The following is a 26254-nucleotide window of genomic DNA, read 5'->3' on the forward strand; positions in this document are numbered from 1 at the left end:
CATTAAAAAAAAAAACACCAAAAAACAAAACAACAAAAAAAACAAACCCAAACAAACAAACAAAAAAAAAAAATGAGGAAAGAATACTGGAATACTGTTGACAAACTCAGCCCACACTGAATTGCAAACTCCCTAGTAATGAGACTGTTCTTCATTAACAATAAACCTGCCTGTTTCATGATTCTTCAGTGCTGAAAAAACTACAGAAAGCAGAAATAAAGGAAAAGATGAGTTTAAATCTCATTAAGATGACTCAACTCTTCAATTTACACACTACTGGAAATTAAATCCTATTAAATAGAGTTCAAAAAAAAGTTTCCCTGGCTCTGCACCCTCACAAAACAACAGACTTCCCAAGCAGTGCCAAGTGCACACATGATGAAGAATGTGCCAATTCCTCATTACCTGCAGTGCTGTGACTCCACTAAATTGCCACCTTTGAAGCAGCAGATGCTGTAACTTAGAAGTGCCTTACACAAGGCTCTCTGTCAAGTGAAGCACTTCCCACACTGATTTCTGAGGCCCAGCTTCACACCATTCTCATTTACCTTTCTGATACAGAAATCTGTAACACAGGCTGGCCTCAGCACCTTTAGAAACTAAGGAAAATTGATGGGAATTTAGAAATGCAGCTCTGATGCAGACTGAGGAGATAACTCTCTCCTCTACCACCTACAGAAAGAGCCTACAGCAGCTGAAACCTCATCCAGCTGTCATGGATACCTTGCTGAAGTTGGGTGAAGTCCAGCCCTTGATCTCCTCCCTGTGTTCTAAGCTTATCTCTCATTTTTATTATAGTGTACTGGGCTTTTTCTTTTTAACTGCCTACACTCACTCCTTAGAAAAGTAGAGGTTCAGGGCACAGAAGCTTTCCCTGGTATAAATTCACAAACAATAAACATGTCTCTAACCCAGGATGTGTCAGGCTTGTCTGCTTCTTATCAGAACTGAGTTAGTACATAAAGGAAAATATCCAGTGCCTTGTTGTGCATCTATTCAAGTTCTGCCCTTAAGAAATGGAATCTGTAAGAACCCCTTGTCTAACATGGGATGTCCATTGTCCAACAATTGTGTTTGGCAGCTTGGTGGGAGTTCTAAAATGTCAGTTGTAGATTACTGTTAAAATTCAGACTTTTCTGAAGACTAATGCTTATAACTCAGTGTCAGAAATGATGAACAGCAGCACAAAGAAGCTTTATCAAAAAATTTATGCCTGACAAGGGTCTTTTCATTATTTACTAAACCCAGATATCATATTTATATTTATATTTATATTTATATTTATATTTATATTTATATTTATATTTATATTTATATTTACTTATAGTTATAGTTAGTTATAGTTATAGTTATAGTTATAGCTATAGCTATATAGTTATAGTTATCGTTATTGTTATCATTATAATTTATTTATATTTATATTATGTTTAATTTGCAACTCCTCCTGAAATCAAGAAGAATATTTACCTGAAAGCCTCTAAACATGACAGAAAACAAGACCTGTTCCTGTTTTTAACAGACTATGAAAGCACAGACAAAACATGTGATTTAAGGATTTCCCTCAAGGGAAAGAAGAAAACAGCAAGTATGCATTTAAATCAATTACCAGAAAATCTGGCCAGGAAAACCAAACTCAACAGAACATGAGTGTTCAAAGAACCACAGCTTACTCTGAACAGTAATCTTTAATACAAGTGCACTAAATAGTACTTCTTTTCACTCCTATTCCCATTAATACAGCTAGCAAAGCCAGTTGTCTCAAAAAAGTTAAATGTGCTATGTAGAAGTACCAAAGCCATGCCAACGCTCCTTTTCCTTTTTAAAAATTACAATATGTCTCAGGTTGGATTAATAGGAGTAGCAAACATATTTTGTTTACTACTGATGCTGTCAACTTGATAAAAGCAGTTCATTGTATTCATGTTAGTGCTTTCCTTGGAACTCACACAATGTTCTTTCATAAGATTATTGTTTTTACCTCACATCTATACACAGGAACAACTACAGCAAAAAAAGTGAATCTTATTGAAAATTATAAGTATCAGTAACTGATTCTGGAAATATGAATTCCATAGAATTCTGCCAAATCCCAGATGATTTACTATGCCAGGCAAAATGAAGAGAAGTTGCTAAGATGGACGCATCTCACTTGATTATAAATATTCTATAAATAGGAAAGTCTGAGTATGTAGAGACAAAATCTGCATCATGAAATGATTCATGTTAAATAAATGGCAAATTCTGAAGATTTGTGTCTGCAGTAGATATTTAACATTGATTTGCTCCCGCGCATGCAGGTCACCCTACCTGCCCTTAAGTTACCTGGCCAGTAAAGTTTCTAGAAGATCATCAGGAAGTGGCAACTTAAAGGATTTGAAAATAGTCCTGCAGGTCTCATAGGGCAATAATCCACACCTGCACATAAGAAAGAGAAGGGTATAAATATACATTAGGTATTTTCCAGTCTTACTTCAAGTAAATGTTTCTGTGCATAGGAAAATGTGTGAAGAATATCAGGATAGAGAAAAAGACAACAAAGTTTTATGAAATTTTTCTATTACACAGCTGAGAAACTTGAAGGCCACATTGTAGCCTTTCTCATACTGAAATCCTCAGTGATTCTCTGTGATTCTTTATCTACGACATCAGAGAACAAAAAGGGCAAATGAGTCACATAAAGAATACAAATTCTTTCCTTTATTTCCCCCCTTAAATCACAATTTTTCCTTTTTGATTTAAAATCCTGTGTTTTGCCCATGAGCTGGTATCTGATGTCACAGAATATTCAGTACAGCATTTACAATAAAAAGCCCACCTACAAAATGTAAAATAGACAAAAAGGCTGAAGGCTGTCCTCTTCTTGTCTATTGTCAAGTGCTGAGAGAGGCTTAACACTACACATAATATTCTTTGGCCACAATATACCATTTGCTCAGCAACAAACAGAAAGTAGGTGGGTTTACAAGAAGAACTTCTCAAACAGTTTGGGATAAAGAGAGGAAACTTACTTTTCTCGGTCATTGTACAAAAACACTGTAATAAGTTGTTCAAAATATTCAAAGCTATTTTTCTTTAGTTTGTCTTGAGCCACTGAAAGGAGGAAGAGCAGATCTGTTTGATTGTCATCTCTGATGCCATAATGACGTCCAAGAGTCATAATTTCGTGTTCTGAAAATCCTCCACCAGCAACACTGACTAACCAATTTCTGTGCACAAAAACAACAGCCTACATTAGTTTTGAATAAATAAGTTAAAAAAAATTAATAATCACTAATTTTGGGGCTGTCTATACATACAAAAATACATCCTAACCACGACTGAAATGTTTTACCAGGGATGCCATAAAGAGAATTACAGCAAATCACAAGTTCCCCTGGCAAGAATGTAAGACAGGAGGCAGGAGCAAGAGCAGTTTACACTTGGATGATGTAAGTGGAAAATCAGACCCCATGCAAGGATGAGCCTGGGATGTGCTCTCCCAAGCCTGTGTGTGCTGCTCAGACAAATCAGCCCAGCCCATGGAAGAAGAAATTTTCCTGAGATCCATCTGATGGGACAGTGTCAGCTCCCTCAGCTGTTACAAGGCCTCTTTGTCAAATCTGGATTAGTGTATTGGCTCTATGATCCCAAATATCTGCCCCTGGTGCACTCACACTCAACCAGGCTTTTTAACAAGCAAGCATCAGCATAGGCCTATGTGTTTAGTCAAAATTAGATTAATTAAATGTAATACTTATGGATAAACTGCACTAAGAATAAACTTCACTGTAATTGCTGGTGCAATTAGTGCTGTACTTTGTGATACCCATGAGGACACTGAATCACTGTGATTAAACTCCAATCCTTGAAAACAAATGGAAGAAATTAGAAGTGATGCACAAAGTTCTGACACAAGAGCTAAATGGTTGCCTGGAGAACACTTGAATTGTTGAATTAATCTGATGAGGGATCTCTTTAACATCCACATGTGAACTGAAAGCACATAAATTTAGGACCCTTCCAAATTTTCAGACTTTTAACAAGAATCACAATTCTTCACTTGCTTCCTCCCAGAGGCTTGTGTGGTCCTGTTCAAAGGAAAGGATCACTTCATGTAATAAATATGATTGCATTTACACAACTATTAAAGAAAGGTTAAATACTGTAGAGTGTCTATTTTGATTCAACTGCTTCTTTTTTCATATTAAATAAATCAGAATGATCTTTTATTTGCAGTGGCAGGAAATAAATACAAGAAAGTGACAAGCTGTTGACAGTAGCAAACATTATTTGAGATTACACAAACTTAATGACCAAGACCTGATCCATCTACTAATATTATCATTATCTTGTCAGTATTATTTTTCCACTTACTGGATATTATAATTTATATTGCAGCAGCATTCAGAAATCCAGTCAAAGCTGGAGCCTGCTTCCAGCAGCTTGCAATAAACACCACTGCACACACAAAGAGGACAATGCTGCCTGATAAGCCTGGCACCCCAGTGCTTGGGCTGGAAGAGCTGGGGGCTGCAGATAACATCAGCCATTTCCACAGGCTGGATATCCATACATGGCACAGATTTTTTCACTGTCAGGATTTCAAAAGTTTTTTATTGTCTCAATCCAGTCAGTGAAAATCGAATCGCCAAAACCCAAAGATAAAATAATTTCATTTGGGAATTAAAGAATATTTTAGTGATTGTGAGGGACTAATGAGTAAGATGCAAGACTCACAAACAGAATGACATCTAAATTCTCCCTGACCAAAAAAAACAAGCTTCAATAATTGTTCCCACAGCTTAGCTATCTCTTGTTTTACTTCTTTTTTTGTTGTAGAAGAATAAGACAGATCGCAATCTGAATTCATTACAGAAAGAAGTCATCATAATTAACTGCTCAAGAGAGATGCTTCTCAGCAGCTCAAATCTGCTGAACTGAAGATAGGCATCTTTGTTAGACCCACATGTTTCTTTGTCTCTAACAGCAAACATTCTTGCTAGTAACTTATGAGAAAAGATATCCTGGATAAGGCTGTGTGATGAACAGGCATCTATGTTTTAAATATTTTTTAATTCTCTTTTTAACAAAGATTTCAATAGTTCTAATGATAGCTTAGGGGATAGCTGAAGTGTACATTACACATTTATTTCCTGGATGAAGTGCTGAAGATTTGAAGATTTCTGAAAGCAGTTTAAGTAAATTGTATAATCACAATTCTCTTCACTACATCATACTTATAGATGTAGTTTTAATGCAGATTACATAAAATTACATAGGTAGAAGGGAAGAAATCTGAACAGCCAAATTCAGAGCTGAGTTAAAACCTCAGCTTTAAGATAAGGAAAGAGGATTATCATTGAAGCTGTCATACAGATAATTGCCTGCACTAAAAATAATCATTTGTTGTTAGTTATAGTAATCAAATGTCATGGCAGATTAAAAATAAACAGAGATGTACACAATAAGAAAATGAAAGAAAAAATACTCTATTCACATAGAAGTATCTTGGAAATTTTATAGATGTAAAGAAGTGCTCTTGTTTTTGTCATTAAAAATGCTTCTTTCATTCTAAAATAAGCTTCACAGATAATAATAATGAGAACCTTTAGATTACTGGATGTAATGCAAACTAAAAGAAACAAAACCTACTATCACTATAGAGCACAAATGTTCAAGGTTCCTTAGAGGCAAATCCTTCCTCTGGCAGTGTGAACATCCCCTGTTAGACCCTAGGCCTTCCCCCATAGGAGGGATGGGGACCATTAAAGGGTGTTGAGACTGGCCCAGATGAGCACTGAGGCCCAGAAAACCCTGATTATTTGGGTTCCCCAGATTTTCTGTTCATGGAGAGGGCTCCTGCATTTTTTGTGGCTGAAACCAAGTCCCTCCATTCCATGTGATCAGACATATCTCTCTCCATGTCACAGAATAGCACCACCCTAAATTAAACAGTCGAGCTGTTCACAGCTGCACAGATTATGTCCATGATTAAATTTACACCCAACTGAGCCTCTTCTGGATAAAATAAAAACTTTTCCCTGCCATTTAAAAGCACAATCATCCCTTCTAAAGGTTTGCTTCCCTAATTCTATCATACAAATATTCCAAACCTTTGAGCTGCTCTTAGTGCATGCACAGAGTTTTGCAGGTGATTATTTCATAATTTGAAATAAAACTTTTTTAAAAATAGTTACTTTGTACATAAATTAAAAACCTTTTCCAGGTGCCAGGAACTTTCTCCCATTAAACATGAACTTTCAATTTTCTCTTACTCAAGTAATAACATCTTCCCTCTTAATGCAATCAGCAATTCAAAATATCGCTTCTGCTGAGTAAAATATCTGACTTCAGAAATATTTGGAACAAAAGCTGCCAAAAACTGTGGCCTTTTTTAGTTTAAATCCTACCTTTAAAACACTTATTTTTTATTTCTGAATACCAGCTTGTTTTAGTTTCTCACTATTTTAATTTTGAATTACTGAAAGAACCTTCTGCTGATCTATTTCTCTTCTGAGATATTTCAGAAGCAATTCCTGCCTTGGTTAGCATTCCTATGGAGATGGCATTCCATGCAATATTCATCTACTTACATGCCTTAGTTATTATGACAGTTCCTAAATATATAGTATATTACTTCTGTGAAAACCAAATGCTTCTAAGCAAAGTTTTCTCCTCTGCTTCACATAATTAACTGTACCAGTACTGTGCCCAACACAGTTCATACACTCAAGTATTCTGGCTGTGGGATAAACCAAAATTAGCTTGTATTTGAAAATTATTTCCTCCTTCAAGTATCTCTACATCTGCCCACTGCCATATCTGGATCATTGCCAGAATCCAGATTTCTTCTCCCTTTATCTATGCTTAAATTACTATCCAAGTATTAATTATGGTTCTCACTACTGCTTTCCAATCTTTTTAAAATATGCTTAGCACTGCCTTCTCTAATTTCAATACAACTTAATTTTGTAAAGACTGTCTTTTTTACCAATGGTTCAAAACCTAAACACCATTTTCAGGAGGAAACTTGAACATTCATACTTGAATATCCAAACTACTGTTTGACTCACAGGATGGACTTTTCTTTATCTTTCAGCATATATATTACTGCTGACTTGTGCCCTTCTCCACAACACTCTGTGTCAGCTCCATAAAAAGTAGATAGATTTCTCTTGTGCTTTTCAGCTTACTTGAAACTATCACTTTTTTTTTTTTTTTTTCTGAAACATGGATTTTACATTCTTTTTTACATACAATCTCCAAGTAAATGCAAAACAAATCTATGCCACTTGTCAGCTACTGGGCAGAAGGCATCAAAACCCAGTCATGCTTTATACATTTTGGGGGAATGTGCCTTTATTAACTATTAAAACCCCAAACCCACTGTCTTACCTGAAAGTGTCATATCCAATCACACTGGTATGCTCAGGGTCAGTAGTAGCAAATGTCTTTCTGATTTCTTTGGCACAAGGTTCTGTCATGCTCTTCAGTTTGTTGAGGATGACACAAATGTCAGCCATGGGGAACTTAGAAGAGGAAAGTAAGACAGAGATTATAAAGACCTAAAGGATAGGATGCAATCCAGAGGGACCTGTCCAGGTTGGAGAAATGGGCCCATGGCAATCTCAGTAAGACTATTAAGAATATAAACAATTAAACAAAAATCATCAGATCATACATTCTCAAAAAACTTCATCCAGCTACATAAAAGAACATCCATTTTTGTTTGAAACATTGAATTTATAAAGCAGAAGTAGGAACATTTAAAGTACAGTTCTAATAACTTAGTCCACATTTTACGTTGGTGCACCTCACTGAATTCTCGAGTCATAAATTTCACAATGTTAAAGCTAATTTTTCACCACTGGCTCCAGAAAGGTTCCAACAGTCTCATTCATTTTGGACTGCATTGTCTTACATCCAATAGCACATTGAAAAATTTTTAGAAACCACTTTTACCTGTTGAGTATAAAAATGCTTAAATGTTTATTTTTTCCTAAATAGACCATTAAAATAAGTATAAGCTTGGATTTAACAGAACTGAAGCATTATGGCTTTCAATCTATATTCAAATTGTTGTGTTAGTGCTCTACCAAAGATTTATTTGTTATACTCATTTTTAATATAAAACATAGAAGTATTTAGTCATTAAATTGGGGGTGACTTCAAGTATGATTATCTGCTATATCCTTATATCTGTCATGCTCTATCTAGCTTAAAAAGCACAATGAACTGCCTGAAAATACTTTTCTCCCTTTTCTTCCAATAGCAATTATTTGAAATTTGGTATGACTAGTATTAAGGACCAGGACATAAAAATCAGGCCTCAGCCCCAACTGTGCTGAAGTGTGTCTACAGCTTTGTATCAGTTCAAAGTGATCTATAAAAGGGTATTCAAAGTCCCTATGGCACTGGCAGAGCAGTACAAATTGATCCAAGTTTAATCAATACATCAGCCCTTGCAGGGTTTTCTCAGAATTGGAGAAGACAATTTCTGTGTCTGCCAAAACCCCAGGTGCAGCCCTGGCAGGAATGCTCTGCAAGGCAGTGGTTTGGAGCAGCAATCAAAGAGTTTTAGAGGCAGCAGCTTTTCCAGGCCCCTCTCCAAGGTGTTACTGTTTGGGGCATAGACATACAGCCTTCTGCTGCTCAAGCAAGGAACAGGGAGAAAAGACTGAGCAGAAGGGTTCAGAGAGCAGAGTATTTCAGGATGGACAAAGTGTTCTGAATATTTAGGAGCCTGTCTTCTCTACATTATCAAAACAGGTATTTTTACATCTTTTTTCCTAAATTATATATTCCAAACATCTACATAGCCATTGAGTGTCTGAGCAGCAAGGCAATAATTTCACCAGCTTTCCCCCTTCTCATGAAACTCCTAACATGTTTCTAGCCACAGTCTAGTTTGGTTTGATTGCCTTGCTTAACTCAGAGATTATTATGCTAAATTCAATGGAAGTAAAATCCTTTTCCATGTTTGTGCTGCAGCACACAGCAAAGTTAGAACAATTGACACAGTTCAGAGATGCTGAATTCCCTTCCAGTGATGCCATGTTTGAAACAGTCCTCCCCAAACCTGGCTAATACCAGTAGGACTGTGCACAAGACACCTACTCTGTTTTGCAAGAAAATTTACACTTCCTAAATAAATATTTTTCTCCCTCAAATTGAAAAAGAAACCCAAAGTGATGAAAAGTTTTAACCAGGTCCTTGAGGTTACTTTCAGTAAAGGTGGCAATCAAAATGACAAGACTCTAATATTTCTCTTCCTTTAACAGAAAAACAATACAATTAAGTATAATTTTGAAACAGAAAATTAAAGCTTTCCAACTATCTTAGATGGTGTCAAAAAAATTTCAATATTCACCTGCACTATGATTACCAATCAAAATTTCATCTAAATCACCATATGCCTATAGAACTGTGGTAAAGATGGAAATTTCCATTAAAAAAATATTCCATACAGATTTCTTTTACCAGTTTTAGAGAACATACTGATGTGTTCTGCTGGAAGGAAATTTCTTGTCTATTCAGAAGGAAAATAATTTGTTTTCTAATTTTAGAAACTACTAACAAATAGCCATATTTACATTCTTTCCCCTCTTTCTAAGCAATCTTCCAGCTCTGATCTTCTCTAGTAATTGCTGAAGTTGTTGTGATTTGAGAATGTGATCCCCTGATGAACTGAGGCAAACTTCTGGAGCTCTAGGGCAAAGGATGTGAGTGAAGCACCTACCTCTGGGAGAATCAATCTTTTTTTCCTACCATCTCCATTAAAACCTTAATTGTGCAAAGAACCTTTCAAAGGTTCACTATCTTTCAAAATTCACATCAATTACATATTTTTAATGTTGCCTCTTCCCATTTTGCAGATTTTATTTTGATGCTATACAATCATTCAGTCTGGAGAACTAAAGTCTCATCCATTTGATCCAGGAAAATCAATGCAAACAACATTCCAAAGAACATTTACAATCTAAAGATGAGCTCTGAATTTTGGAGAAAAGGTTTGGTTTTGATTCCGCCAGGAGGAGAAACCATGCAGCAGGAAGGAAACGCACTGCATTGCATTTTTGAGGTTTCAGCTTTGTATGTTACTGCTTTAAGCATTTAGCAGCCTTAGCATTTTACATCCACAAGCATTTTGCAGATCTTTCTCATTGTTCCAGGGAAGGCAGATGGTGCTAGTCCACATTAATTTACAAAAAATTGCACCATTCTGCTAAAGTATAAAGCAGCAGAGGCACTCCACCTCTCAATTTATTGCTCTGCTCTCTGAAAAGACAGTAAAACTCAATAAACACTGTAAATTTATTCTTGACTGGGATATGAATTTCTAATATTACAAGGGAAATGTTTTGGTAGAAAAATGTGTATGAACCCAAAAAATCAAATTAGGACATAAAATAACTTCATCAGTAAGACTAAATTGGATGTGTCCATGTCTTGAGTACTGAACACTGTTCCAGTCTCCACATCTCAGTTACTTTGCAAGGACAGACTAAAAAGGGTGAGACTCTTACCTGCACAGGATTAGGCTGAGGGGGAAGAATGTCTTAGATTCACAAAATTATAAAGGTGGTGGATAAGGTGAATAGGATCTTCCCCAAACCTCAGAACAGTATAACTGGTCTTGAAACTAGTGGGAGGCTGGTTTAAAACAGATAAAGATACTTATTTTATCAGTTATTTGTTTTTCATAGCAGGCAGTGAACTTTTCAACCTACTACCACAGAAAGTTGTGGAAGCTGACAGTATCTGTAGGTTCAGCAAAGGCTAGATCAACTCAGGGACAAGAGTTTCCTGAACAGCCTCAAGAAGGAATAGGCAGGGATATCCCTCATCACAACCCCTGATGCAGACTGAGTGGATTCTGAGAAAGGAAAAGGGAATGGACAGTAAAGAGTGGCCAGACTTGCCTGCACTCCCAGCTGGCAACCCCTAAATGCATTGTTAGACAGAGAGCACTGAGCTGTGAGCCTTGGGTGAGGAAACAGGATAAATAATTCTGAAAAATATATTAAGAAACCACAGTCCTGAGAGATAATGGAAATTAACAAGAGCCTGCTTCACCTCATTTGCATTCTTCTCCATGTAGTTGAATGTGTATTCATCAGCATCCACCAAAAGAAAGTTGTGACCATGGAAACAAACTCTGGCTCCAACAAACAGATCCTGAGCATTGTAGTATTCAGATGGCTCACTCTTAAAGAGTTCCTGCCCAGGCTTCTTAATGCGACTTCTTTCCAGGAACTTCCCACCAGCTATCCCTATTGGAATAGAATTAAAAATAATTAATTATGGCTTTACTTGGAAAAAACCCACACACACAGAAAAAAACTCCAAGCCATCAGCAAAAAGACATCCCAAACCAGATTATTTGTATTTCTATACCACATTTTGTGCTCCAACTTCCTGTCTCAGAACACTCTCTTCACCTCCCTCTCACTGCTAAAAGGACCGTCTCTGCCAGTGTCCACAGCAACAGTGACACTGTGCACATTCTGTGACATGTCTCATTTGAATGCCTGCCAAACACCTTCCCTGCTTTGCTTTTCTTTACAACAGGACAGAAATGTGCCTCTTCAAATCGTTCCCATAACCCTGTCACCAGCCTTGGAACTGGCCCTAAGATCCAAACACTAAGATGCAGGCAATTATCCTTCAACTGTTAAAAGCAGAAAAAGAAAAATAAAAATCACATAGAGAGCGCTGTACTACAAAGATTGTGAATTCTGATGTATTTTAATTCTAACTTCCTTTAAAGTGCTTTTGAATTTTTTTTAAATGTAGGAGAGATATGATATTGTCTTCCACACATTGTTCTGCCTATGCAATTTAACTGTGATCTGCTCTTTGCTTTGTGAGGTGGGTATGTCACATGGTTCCTTTTCACAGTATAATGATTTTATTTGTGTCACTAGAAACTGCACAAGTACTCAAGGGTGGGTAAGATGCTAAAAGGAACATTTCTGTTTCATGTTTTAACTTCTGGTGTACTACAGGACTGCACTGCATGTACTAAGCTTTCTGGAAAACCTTCTGTCATGTGTAGAGTTTCACTGGGATATGTGCCCTGCAACAGCTCTGGGGTTTGCTTCCTGTTGATATTTCAGCTTCCAAGCCAAAAGCCAAAATCTTCCTTTAGTAACATTTAATGACGCCTTAATATCAGGTACTGATGCAAGTCCAGTAAAAAAAAGGCTGATGAACAGTGTAATCAAATGCCTTTTATAGTCAAAATTATAAATGAATGTGAAACCCAAACTACTTATTAAACCAGAGTTTGGAGCAGATGTCTGTCTTAATTGCTTTATTAGCACCATAAAAGACAAAAATAACCCTCCACTATGGTAATCATCAGATCTTGCTTGAATCAAAAAACAATTCAAATCATTAACGTGACTCTAATGTTAACACATTCCTTTTCACCCAGCTATAAAAACAAAGAAGAAATTTTTAGGTTATATAATCCTAGCAACTGTTTTTAATATTTAATATTAAAAACAGTTGCTAGGATTGGAAATTCACTCCTGCCCCTCTTCTGTAAGACTGGAAATTCACTCTCGCCCCTCTATTTCCCTGCAATTGTGCACTTAGATTGGAAACCTACTTCTGTCCCATAATGGTTTTTTAAATGTTACAGGTTAATACATCACAAGTGGTATAAAGAAAAATGACTGAAAATATCTCATTAGGTTAGAGATTTTACACTGAAACCTGATAAGGAGTTTTGATGGAAATCTACAAAAGCCAGGCTCAAAGCACAAAATAAACACCACCACGAAAAACCTCTTCCATTAAGATCAGATCAGAGTTTGCAGGTGTTTGTACAGCTGTTGGCTGGGTCTTACACTGAGTAAAAAAGGGGTTGTGATCTTCTTCATGGGGAGCCAAAGTTCTCAGGCTTTGATCCCCATCTCAAGAAGTGCTTCAAGATGTCCAGCCCTGTGAATTTCATAGAATTTCAGTGTTACTAATATTAGAGTGAAGTACTTCTCTGAAACCTTCAGGTTGCTGAAACAAGAAAACTAAGAGCAACTTACTACTTCCCTTTTAGGACTGGGATTTGAAGCATTGGGATTTGAAGCATTACTTACCAATTTGTACCAGTTCATGTAAATAAAAAGGTAACATTTCAACCCTCTGAACCTGTGCATAAAAGGGATGGCCAATTTGTTATTTTGGATGTCTTACTACTTTTCCTTAGCCACTATTACCTGACCTCTACAAAGCCTTCTCATTCTTAACACTGAAGAAACTAATAAACTTTTCCTTCAGATATGATTAAAATGAGGAAGGGATAGTGAGAGAAAAGAAGTAGAAAGAAAAGGAAGGTGGGAACTTGTGCTGACCCAGGCCTTTTCCCAACTGCTGCTCTACCTCCTGCACCACATTCCTTGCCTCTTCAGTGCTGTTCTCACTAAACTCTCCAGTGGCCAGTTCTCAGCCACATCCTTTCATTTCACCTTTCTACCACCTCTGAAAGTCACCTAATCCATCTGTTTTAACAACCCAGGGAAGTTAAAAGTCCACTTACAGACACATGCCTTTCATATGTGCCTTGAAGCATTTGTTACTAATAGTGGGTAAATTTGCCCATTTATTTTTTCACATTTTATTTGACCAGCAGTGTTCAATGAACTTCCAGGTGAAATCCCAGCGCATATTCTCATTCCAAAATAAATGGAAGGCAGGCAGCAATCTCTGGCCTGGCACTCATGCTGCTGATGGCTTGACCAGCTGACCACATCTGCTCTGCAGTGCATGGTTTGACTCTTCTCTGGGTGCTGCAGGATAAATCTGGAGTCTCAGGTCACAACTATTATTACTGTGTGTTCAAGGCTCTCTGGGGCCTTGTCTAGTTGAAATGGTGCAAAGGAGAACTAGAAGTGACTGAACAGGCAGTACACATGCTTGAGGTCCAAGATTCAGACTGTTTCCCTGGACTTCTTCAATTTAACAGTGCAGCTGTACCTTTAGCACCCTTGATATCTCTGGACTTAAAAAATGCCAATCAAACATTTCATTCAGTGGTGGAGAACTGAGCTGCTCTTGAGCCTCACAGCAACATTACATATTAAATAGATACATAAGTGTGTGTGTGTGCGTTTAGCTGCAACAAAAGAAGTTGCATAAATTTCAGGCCACTGGATCCCAGGAAATGAGTAAAGTATTGATAAGAAGACACTGTTGCCATAACAGTGATAAATCTTGATGCTGTAGTGGAGCAGGATTAACTGGGAACACTCATCGAAGTCCTAAGCAGGTACTCTACACCTTAACAAAACACTTCTTAGAGAATTACTTGTATTTTAGTTGGGGTTGAGGTCCCTATTTATGCACTCATAATGGATGTTAACTGCTCTGAAACTGTTGCTGAAGATGTTTAGTGGGCTTCACAGAAAGACACTAATCACTCCGCCAGGGTCATGCTTAGTCAAAGTTCCCCCATCTCTCTGAATTACAGAATGACTTCCCAACATCCTTCCCACTGCTGTGTCCTTCCATCCAGCCACAAGACACTTCAGGAAAACAAAAAGATGCTTGAAAATCACAAACTTTTTGTATCCTCAGCTGGAGGCAGCCCAAAACAGCAACAGAGGCCAAAAGAATTTAAATATGACAACATTTGGTGACCATGCTCCAGCAATAAGATAAATGTGGTCAAAGAACTGATACATAACAAAGCATTTATTTGTCACTTCAATACTGTCAGTTTGACTCTTGGAATGCAGTCCAGCATTGTACACAAACACACATCCAGACTCTAGCACAGGGCAATTTTCCCTCTTCAAATGCTCGGAACTCCATGATTAATGGTAAACTATGTTAGAAAGTGTCACAGCTGTTTGGCTTTCACGAGGTGCTTCTATATAATGGATGCTGTATATGTTTCATAACACAGTTTTGCAAAACAAAGGATTTAGTCTTTCATTCTTGATGTCTTGTATTTCCTATCCCTATTTATCACCAGTTACAATACTATTCCCTGTATGTTATCCACAACAACAGCAAATGTTTAAAGGTCAGATTTTCAAATTAAAATGTAATAAAAGTTCTAAGGTATTACACTTGCAGTTCCCAAAGGATATTGTGAAGTATTGCCATACAATGAACAATGTAATCCTGAGTAAGGAAGATCATGAATTACTATGACATCCAGCTATGCAAGATAATGCAGCAGGCTGCTGATGTAATTCCCATTGCATTTGAAAAACCATATCCTTGCTCCTGCTACTGCTGAGTCTGGCCACAATGTTTACTGCAAAGTCTAACCAAATGAGCAGGGGAACTGGGGCTGATTAGAGACATTGCTACATCTGACCTGAGTTTCTCTCTGCATATTCAAAAATGGAAATGGTGTCATCACTGAGGAAGAAGGAAATAATGAATTTACGATCCTTGTCCACGGTGCTGTCCGTGATGAGTTTCGCCCCGTAGCGCAGTATGTTGCTGTCCATGCCATATCTAAAAAAGCAAAGGAACAGGTAAGAAATCAAAAACAGTGTGAAGAAAGTTTTCACCCCTAAGAGATGCCTTCTCCTGAGTTTTGTGACATACATTAATTGTGTTATTACTGCACCAGGAAGGAAAATGGCATAAGATTCACTACTTTGTCAAAAACCATTTTCAGCTTAAATTAACAGAACCAGATAGAGTCGGTCAGACACAAAGGAATAATTTTCAGGGGAAAATTACTTCTCTCCCACAGGTCTGGAATTAATTTTTATTCAAGTTGAGTTGCAAATCAAGCCCAAAGTTTCTTTCCAGAAAATTTGTAAAGGAAGAACAAATATAGGTATGTATATTTTTAAACCAAATTCTGAATAGAAATTCATACAAGGATTATCTCCCACAAATTCAGGTCCACCAGATGACCTTACTAGCTAGATATTTATTGAGTGATTGTGTTTTAAATAATTTCCAGTGTCTGTATACACCCTGTCAATACATTTCCTTTTCTAACTGCTTTCCTCTTTTACAAAGATTCTCCAGGTGAATCTTTAACAGGAGACTGCTTTTTTAATTTGGCTTCAACAACTGCTGCTTAATTAACCATTTCATAATGGAAAGTAAAGTGTTAAAGCTTTAGTAGTGCTACAGTAAACTGCATAAAATTCAGCAGATTAAAAAAAAAAAGTAAGTATCAGAAAGTAAAACAAATCTGTGTTGGTCTGCTGGATCATCCAAAATTCCTACTAATGCCTGCACTAAGATTTCTCTCAAACTCCCACTGAAGACAGCACAGGGAAGGAGGTAGAGGATTGAAGGGTGATAATATTTGCCTTCTCCAAAGAGAAACTTTGCAGAGTTTGCAGAAAATTGGAGTACCATGTCACTGACCCAGGCCTCATGCACCTGTCTCTTAAAAGTCTGATGAGCTGTACATTTTGCTGAAAAAATAATTACGTCCCCACATAACATGTATCTCCTTCCCAAAAATACATAATTTTAAAAACTGAAATTGTTTTTCACACAAAATACCTGTCTTTCACCAGGAATTGCCTGTAATCCTTGTGGGCAGGCTTGATAACCACACCCTTACAGGAGCTCAAAGAATCTTCTTCAGAACCAAATCCATTGTAAGGAGGAAGAATTGTTTCTGGTTTTGCAGGTGGTGGCTTCTTATACTGAATTGGGGTGAAATCCACTGCAGCAAAGAGAGCAAGACTTATTTGTTACTGCTGTGATGAAAACATTTTACCAAGGATTTAAACTTCCAATATGAACAGTTAATAGCCAACTTCTGTAACAGACCACAGATCAAAGTCAAACCAGGATCCCTCCTACTGTTACAGGGTAGAAAAAGACTCCATAGAGCCAACAGCAAAATTATTTATTTGAGGGTTTCAGGATTTCATCTATAATCTTAAAATGTTTGAAAAACGTCATTAAGATACACAGGCAAAAAGAAAGACAAATACAAAAGTTTCAAAATGAGATAAAATAGTAAATTAAAAATTCTAAATTAATTTTTAGCTTCATCCTTTGAGACAACATGATTAAGTAAACAACTGTCTTATGAGTTTCCTGCCCTGTGCTTTTCATCAGAGGAAAAATATACATAAATAAAATTTTATTCATTTTTTAAAACATACATATATTAAAAGTCCTTGGTACACTAAAGCAAATAACTTCAGCCCACAACTCACTATATCCAGAGTTTTGGGAAGCTTTGTTTTTCCTGATTTTCTCCAGACTGAAATGTTGTCTTGCAGTGATCAGTGGTCCTGACTATCCCAGGTACACAGCAGGAGCTGTCCTGACTGAGCAGAGGCATATCTGGTCAGGGACCTGCACTCAATTCCCACAGAGGTACCTCCCAAAAGTGCTGCTTCCATGATTCTCATTACTCCTCTCTTGGCAAAACTCTTGTCCCACTTGGCCCCTTGTTGCACCCCTGCACCCCTTCTGCTGCAGGACAGCTTCCAGTGTGTTCACATAAAACCTGGCAGAGGAGCTCAGTCTGCTGCTTAAATGAGGCTCATGGAAAATGGAAAGGGTGAGAGGAAAATAAGGAACTTGTATATGGGAGAAAGCAAATGGGCAGATCTGTGGAAAAAAGACAAGAGCCACAGGAGCACAGGATAACTCAGGTTGGACAGGACCTCGGGAGGTCTGCTCAGCACAGGGTCTGCCTCAGGTCAGAGGAATATAAGAGATAGGATAACAGTGTATAAAAGTGGATCTCATGAAATAAAGGGGTTTTTCCCTTTAAAACTTAACTTTTCTACCCAGAACTGAAGAGAGATGGATAACCTAAACTTGCAGCATGGGTTTCCATGCAAAGAGAGGGTGACAAAACTGCTGTCACTTTGAACACTGAACTGGTTTGTGATTAAAATGTTTTAAACATGGCTATATCAGAAGATCAAAGCACAACACTCCTGAAATCTGACTTGCCTAACAGCAGTGTGAGTTGAAAAATAAAGCAAGCACTCAGATGTCAGAGTCTTTCTTTAGCCTGAAAACAATGAGTTATCCAGAAGAATATGGTCTGACTAAAAAAGCTGATAGTTTCACCTGAATCAGTCAAAAAGGGTTTTGCAAAACCACACCGACATTCTTCTCCATAGAAACTACATGTGCCCTTTCTGGGACTCAGAAGCAAAAAGGCCAAGCCCAAAGAAAACCATTCAGAAATCTTCAAAGTAATTTTCACCAGGAAAGAGTATGTATGTGTAAACATGCACCAAAATCACATACTCATAGAATCATAGAATCATAGAATGGTTTGGTCTGGAAGGGACCTTAAAGATCACCTCATTCCAACCCCCCTGTCATGGACAGGGACACCTTCCACTAGACCAGGCTGCTCAGAGCTCCATCCAGCCTGGCCTTGAACAACTCCAGGAATCACAGAATCAATTAGATCATCTGAGATCAAGTCCAACCTATAACCAAACACCTTGTCAATCAGACCATAGCACTGAATGCCATGTCCTGCCTTTCCTTAAAAACCTGGTGGTGACTCCACTGCCTCCCTGGGCAGACTATTCCCATATGTAATCACCCTTTCTGTGAAGAATGTCTTCCTAAAGTCCAACCTAAACCTCCCTTAGAGTAGCTTCAGACTGTGTCCTCTCAACCTGTCACTGGTTCCTGAGAGAAGAGCCCAAGCCCCACCTGGCTCCAACCTCCTTTCAGGGAGTTGTAGGGAGTGATAAGATCACCCCAGAGCCTCCAGGCTGAACAGCCCCATCTCCCTCAGTCACTCCTCACAGGACTTGTGCTCCAGACCCTTCCCCAGCTCTGTTGCACTTCTCTGGACCTGCTCTGGATGGGGCATCTGAGATTTCTCAGGACAATCTGTTCCATTGCCTCTCCAACCTCACAGCACAGAACTTCCTCTTAATATCTAATCTCAGCACACCCTCTTTCAGTGTGAAGCCTTGTCCTGACACTCCAGGCCCTTGTATAGTCTCTCCATTTTTCTTGTCTGTTCCCTTCAGGTACTGGAAGGCCACATTTAGGTCACCCCAAAGCCTTCTGAACTGCCCAATTCTCCAAGCCATTGCCCATAGGAGAGGTGCTAATCAGCTTGGTGCCTCCTCTAGACTCTCTCCAACAGGTCCGTGGCCTGGGATCCCCAGGGCTGCATGCAGGACTGCAGGTGGGGTTCTCAGAAGAGTGGAGCAGAGGCAGAATCCTGCCTTCACCTGCTGCCCACGGTGCTTTGGATACAGCCCAGCACACCCCTGACCACTTGGCTGAGAGGGCACACAGCCAGGGCATATCCAGCCCCTCATCCACCAGCACCCCCAAGTCCTTCTCTGCCTGGATGCTCTGGATCTGCCCATCCCACAGCCTGAATTGATACTGGGGATTGCCCTAGCCCAGGTGCAGTGCCTTGAACTTGTTCTTATTAAACCACATGAGATTCCCGTTAAACTGTATGAGATCTCCTGTTTTCTAAGCACTCTTTGTGACCAAAACACAGCGTGTGCTTGATACAGGCAATTCCTGATACCATAAACAGGGAGCCTGTAAATCGGCATAGACGGAGTGGGGAAGTAAACCCCGATGCCTACAGGTGCTGAGCACCGCAGGCAGCACACAGGATTCCCCGGCGAGATTCCCGGCTGGATTCCCGCTGAATTCCCGGCTGGATTCCCGCTGAATTCCCGGCTGGATTGCCGAGTCCCGCGCCGGGAGCGGCACTGGGAACGGCGGCTCCGCGCTCCCACAGCGCCACCCGGTGGCGGCGCGGCGGAGGCGGCGGGGGGCCGGTGCTGCTCATCCACCCGAGCGCTCGTTTTCCATTGGGATCATGGAAGAGCGGATTAGGATCATGGAAAAGCGGATTTTGGCAAACAAGAGCCCCGCCTCTCTCCTCAGGTGTCACAAGTCCTGCCAGAAGCGCTCGGGGTACCAGGGCAACTGCGTGGGACCCTGGACACAGAGGACAGGAAGCTCCTGTGTTTACATGCTGGTCACAGTCTGCACATTCACATCCATGCACAAGGCATTAATTAAGAGAAGCTAAAGCATTTCCCCTTTTGTAAACTTTAGCACATGTGGATGAAAAATAGATTTATAAACTAAAAGGAAATTTTAAATTAAGAGGAATAATGTTTTATCCCTGGAGGATATGTTGAGTACCTCTCAAGTGAAGCTTGGAATAACTGAAATCCAAAGGGAAGTTCAGCCCTTTGATTCCCATTCCTGGAGTAAAACAAACTTGTGTCATTCATAGAATATTGGAATCACTAATTTTAGAAAAGACCTCTGAGATCACCAGTTTCAACCATTAACCCAGCACTGTCAGGTCTACTACTAAACCATGTACCCCCAAGTGACACATCTACACATTTTTTGAACATTTCCAGAGATGATGATTCCACTCCACTACTTCCCTGAACAGTCTGCTCTACCTTGACAACCTTTTCAGTCATTAAATGGTTCCTAATATCCAATATAAACCTCCTCTGAGGCTGTTTTATCTTGTCATGTCACTTCTTACCTGAGACAAGAGACTGATCGTCACCTGTTTAGATTCACTAAAAAGAAAAATACAAACATCCAGTCTTGTGTCACCTATATTTTCCAGGATTTTAAAGGATTATATATTCATATTCTCTCCTGTGAATGAGGAAATTCAGAAAGAAATTGCCATAGAGAAATACAGGTTACAAAACTAGTCAAAAACTCATTTTGGGAACTTGTGAAGAGCCAGCTACCTGAGCTCAAAACTCATTTCATCTTTGCAATGCCACACAGCATTAGAGCAGAATCAGACAGACAGATGACACTTTCATATGTTTAAGTAAATTACCTCTGTCCAGTCTAGAAAAGGAAGCAATTTTTCCAGGCTGTAACATTTTCAGTGTAAATTTACAGTGGGTAAAGAGTAAAGGGAAAGTCTGGGATTACAAATTTCTACTTCCAGAAAGAATAGCACAGGTATTTTTGCCATGTATATTTTCATCACTTGTTACTGCAGTAACTTGGGGGGTTATTTCACCTGGTTTATCAAACATGGACCACATGCTTGTAGTTTTCTCAGGACTTCAAAACCTGAGTGAGATTGGAACAAGCACTGGGAACAGCAAGAGACAAAACAACTCCAGCCATACCTTTAGCATATAAACAATTTGAAGACAGCAAAACGTTCTTAGTAAGAAAAACTAAATGCCTCATGAAGAATTTGCCGGAGAGGCAGCATTAAACCAGCTTGAATTAGCTTGTCAGTTTTCAATTTCAATATACATTCTGAGATTTTGATAAAAAGTGTGAGATTACCTTCTGCCCTCATTGAAGAACTGCAGAAAAACTCTCATGTGTTAGATAAGACCATATTTCAAGGAAGAGCCAAGCGCTACATACTTTGGATTAGAATGATAACTCTACTGAATATCAGGGCTTAGAAGCAGGAAAGAAATTCTACCTTCAGAGGAAGAGGACAGGCACCTCTGACCATTAAAGCCAGGAACAGGAAAGAGAAATCCCACTCGACTTGGACAATATAAAGAGGTGGTGATAACCTGGGAAGATGGCAGTTAGCATAGTGTTCTTTATACAGAGAAGATGTATGACAAGCAGCTGAGACCTTCTAGTGATAGTCTGCTTCGCAACTGAGATAAGAAGCAAAATAAGAAGGCAAAAAAAAAATCCATGTCCATGACTTTTACATGCAGGAATAAAGAAAACCTAGTGCTCACAGAACTGTCCATGCAGCTGAAACATGACAGTGTTTACCCTGATTCAAAGAAAATCTCCACTTACAGACTTACTTTCTAATGACTATTACAGTTACCTGGGCATAAAAAGGAAAAAATGTATGCAAAGTATATTTAGAAGTTGCTGCTCAGTCTCCACCACGTGTAGTGGAGAGGTTAAACACCAGAGACACTGACCTCTGAGGAGCCTAGTGAAAACTGGCAGCAGGCTTTAGTGCCCCGCTGAGGGGAAAGCAAGGAGTCAGCTGTTCTCCCGTTCTCCAGGAGCAGCTGCCTGGCCAGCAGCACACAGCCCTGCCCCGGCAGCGGGTCAGGGCCGGAGCCTGAGAATTGAGGGGGTGGGAGGGGTGGAGAGCCGGCACAGCACAGGGATTTTGCAGGGTGCTCTGAAAAGCCTCAGCAGCCAGGCTTGGGAGGTGCTGGGACAGGGAAGAAAAAGCTGTAGGAAACCAGATTTTTCTGGTTTTGTTCCATCTTGAGTAATCTGTTATTTAAGAAAGAATACTTTATACTCTGTGCTAAGATTCTGTATTAAGTGAGAAGGACAAGTATCAGCTTCCCTCCATTGCACATCAGCCTGTTTCGCATTTCAGCAGGGTGACCACAACACCTACATGGCCACAAAGTCCTTTTCTCCTCCTCTGAGGCTGCACTAGCAAGCCTGACAGGTAACTTCACACATTAATGCATTTTCTCTTGCATTCATAGTACTTCTAGGTGACAGTAATGCCAAGAGCTTCCTACTGAAGAGTATTAGCTACATTCATCAGTGGAGAAACTCTGCTTTTCACAAAGATATTAAAATAGGCAAACCCCACATTACAAATATATCATGTTCTTCAAGAGAAATCTAAACTACTCTTCATTCTCCTAAGAGGAAAATTCTGTGGGCAAGCGACTTGTGCTGAAACTGCAGACTCAAAAATAAATGTCAGCTTCTTTAATGGCTTTGGCAGAAGAGTATAAATTGAAGAGGAGTAATATAAAAGCACAATAACAAAACAGCTGGATTGGTTCCATGAGGTGCTGAGTACTGTGCCTTGATGTAAGAACTAATTTATCCACTTGCTTACTCTTGCTCAAGTAAATGGTCTCCCTGGACTGGAACTGCAATTAAGTCCATTCCAGTTTTAATTGTATGGGAGTGGAATTCTGAGCACTTTGTGGGACTGAGCCCACTGAGAGTACCTTGTACATCCACAGACACACACAAAATGTGTAAATCACTAAGAGTAAAAGGTGAAGATTCACAATTTCTCTCTAAAAGCCTGCTTTTAAGCCAAAACCTACCCTGGTCTACTGATTCTACTTCTGGTCCCTTCCAGTTAAAAAGTCATACCTACATTTTTTTAATCCTTTTGGGGAAAGCAGAAAAGAATTTTACAGCCAAGTGTGTGAATCCCTTAGCTCTAAGAAAGTATTCTCTGTGAACAAGACAGGTTGCATCAAGATGGATGGTTTTCCATGTCAGCCAGAGTTTTTGCTATCATATATCCTTAAAGGTATGTGTAAAACACTTCCCAGTTTCCCAAAGGTATCAGCTAGAGCACATCTTTGTGTGTTTGGTGTCAATGAAGCAGAGAAACTGGAGAGAGCACTGAGAAAAATTATCACAGATATAAAAGAATGGACTATGGAGAAAGACTGAAATGTTTTCCCTTAGCAGCAAATGGCCTGGGATGAGGGCAGAGGAGTAAGGTTTTGTATTGGAATAGTGTTCAGATATATATGATGTTATTGAAAGAGAATACTGAGCAGTTGTTCCCCAAGTCCAACTGAGATAAGAGAAAAAATTTACTCTCAGTTTACACAAACCAGCTTCAGACTAGTTTTTAAGCAGCATTTTTAACTATGAGGTTAGGACAAGATACCTCAGGAAGCAAAGAAATCTCCTTTACTGCAGAAGAGGAAGAGCCTAGACCACCTACAGTTTTCTAGAATTCTGCACATCAGCAACTTCTGAATTCCCCTAACTTGCAAACCATCTAACTTTTAACATCCAGAGACATAAGCAGCAATTACTGAGCCAGAATTAGAGGAGGGGAAGGGCATTTGTGTGTCACTTGGTTGTTTGATCCAGGATGGTCAGTTGCATTTCATTTATTGCCTGCCCTGAGTAAGAAATCCACATTCTCTGTTCAGGATAATTTGCTCAGACAGAGGATATTGCTGCCAAAAAATAGCAGTGGTCTTGCCTGAAGAAATTCTCAGAGCAGAACCCCCTATTTTACATCTCTAAAGTTAAATTTGCTATTATTGCAGGTAATACCATGGTTATTGAATATGGTTTCCTCACACACTGGCAAGATCAGGTTTACTTTGGTACAGACATGCCAAAGTATTATTGAAAAGGTCCTAATGAGAAATATTTTGCCAAATAATAAATCTAGTGTTTGAATGGCAATGCTACACCATTAAATTCCCCCAGTGCAGCAGACGAGCTCTGATACACACACATCTATCTGATCACAAGGTAACAGAAATAGTCTGCTCAGGTGTTTTATTTAACAGTGGCAGGGAAAGGCCATAATAGGATTCTTCCAACCATCTCTGAATAGCTAGATTCTCAGCTATATTTATTGAATGAATAAACTGACAGAAAATAACTAAGTAATTTTTGCAGGAAGATGTCCATGATGGAACCATTAGCAAGTCTGATTGGGGATATTCAAAGACAGATAAATTAAGGCTCCTATTGTTATTCATTTCCAAAATGCTTTTCCATAATGGATATAGTTGCTAAATGTTTCCAGAATTTAGTACTGAAACTTCACAAGATACACACAAGATACAAGATAATGGTCCAGAATACACAAAACTGCATTGTAAAAACCAATGATGTGATAGACTAAAACTGTCATGTCAGAAAATCCTATTATGTGAGGATTCTGACATCCATATAAGATGAAATATAAGGGGGAATAATTGAGCTTATTCTACTTACCCACTTACTACATGCTCTTTATTATTTTCTGATTGCAAACACAGCTATTGGAAGGGGAGGGGAAAGAAGAAGATATGCCAGTCTATCCATTTGACTATTTTGTCACTGTAGTTTTCAAATAGAGGCATTAGGAGCAGAACATACACATTATATGCTAGTTTTCAAGGAAGCAATGTATAAGAAAGCCCTTCTGGATTACCTGCAAAATTACTGCTTTGCTGCTAACAGCCTACAACAGATTGTTATTGCTAAAGGTTTTTAATGAACATGTTTTGTCAGTAATAAAATTTGAAGACAGCTCTGCTAAATTCAGAAGTATAAAAATGCTCATAAGGAAAGGATAATGATCACTACTTACCAATTCCATACTTTTTCCTGTAATGTTCTTTCGTGAATTCATCACAATCACAGAGTAATATTTGCCTTCCCCAAACATTAATTACTGCCCCTATTTTCAAGTCGCTGTCTTTGTAAAATTCCGGATGCACTGCTCCTGTCTAATAGAAGAAGGAACATTTATACAGCAGTTCCATAAATCTCAGAATCACACAACCTTTGTTAAAACCCAGGTCACTTAGTGTGTGTGATTTAACACATAACCTTCAAAGTCCATTGGCAAGTATATTTCACCCCATCACTTTTACTTCACTTTTACAAATGTGGGATTTACATTCAGCAAATCTCAGTAGTTCTCATTTGAGCTACTCTCCAGTGGCAACACAATTTCATAAATAACTCTCTTTGTTGCAGGGGATAACAACCATAGAAATTACAAAAACTACAATAAAGATATTCAACAGCTGGAGGCACTCAGTAATTTCTGACCTGCAGAACGTCCCGAATGTAATAGCCTTTGTTTCTTTCTGACTTTCCCAGCACATTGAGCAAAGTGTAATTGGTGATGGTGCCTGGATAATATAGAGCAGCAGGAGCATTCTGCAAGGAAAGAGACCAACTCTTCAGAAATAGGGGTGTCAGTGAAGAAAGAGAATTCTGCTACCTTAGAACCAGCAGGTTTGTTATAACTGGCTGTTAATGCAGTCTTTTTCTGAGTGAATTTTTAATAAATTCTAAGATTCTAGTACTACATCTAAAAGCCAAAAGTTATATTCCTAAAGCCAGAATGTACATATGCCAGAAGCAGCATTCAGAACCTTACTCTCTCTTGGAAGCAAACAGAAAGGAAAGGTCAGCATACCCAAAGTACCACATCATTGTCAACATCTGCTCTAAAGGATATTATTTTGATTGGTAATAATTATAAAAACATGCAAAGAACCATCCAGGATTGGTCCTATCCACTACACAAACACAGGAGATTCAAGTCAGCATGATTCTGTTGGCAAAGATGTGTTTTTGTTTTAAAGATTGTTAGTGTTAAAATTACAGAAGTAATTTATCATAGTAATATCAAACTTAATATATATTTATGTCACATTTTAAAATTATTAATAAACTCCTGATGCAGGGTAATCAAAATTAGTTACTTTGTCCTACCACCTCTCCTGAACCCTCAACTTTTGATTCCTCTGATGCCATTATCAAAATTTCCAGGAAAAGCCCAGTCCTTACAATTGCAGCATGAACCTCAGTGGTCCAAGGGGTCTGATATCACAGAGCCACTGCTACATCAGCATCTCAGAAC

The 26254-nt window shown here is 38.8% G+C and overlaps 1 protein-coding gene across 2 annotated transcripts in view; it reads right to left on the minus strand.

The window, feature by feature from the left end:
• The window catches only part of EFHC2 (EF-hand domain containing 2), a 53997-nt gene that overhangs the window by 6835 nt on the left and 20908 nt on the right, over positions 1–26254 (minus strand). For both annotated transcript variants that reach the window (XM_077790904.2, XM_085586118.1), the window contains exons 6-13: positions 25435–25545; positions 24968–25106; positions 16471–16636; positions 15311–15453; positions 11056–11252; positions 7375–7508; positions 3009–3206; positions 2323–2415 (exon numbers count right to left, since the gene is read on the minus strand). In XM_077790904.2, coding sequence (XP_077647030.2) covers positions 2323–2415; positions 3009–3206; positions 7375–7508; positions 11056–11252; positions 15311–15453; positions 16471–16636; positions 24968–25106; positions 25435–25545 — 1181 coding nt within the window. The remainder of the gene's footprint in view (positions 1–2322; positions 2416–3008; positions 3207–7374; positions 7509–11055; positions 11253–15310; positions 15454–16470; positions 16637–24967; positions 25107–25434; positions 25546–26254) is intronic.

The sequence above is a fragment of the Lonchura striata genome, chromosome 1 (assembly GCF_050655825.1).
Source record: "Lonchura striata isolate lonStrDom1 chromosome 1, ASM5065582v1, whole genome shotgun sequence".
Classification (NCBI taxonomy): Eukaryota; Metazoa; Chordata; class Aves; order Passeriformes; family Estrildidae; genus Lonchura; species Lonchura striata.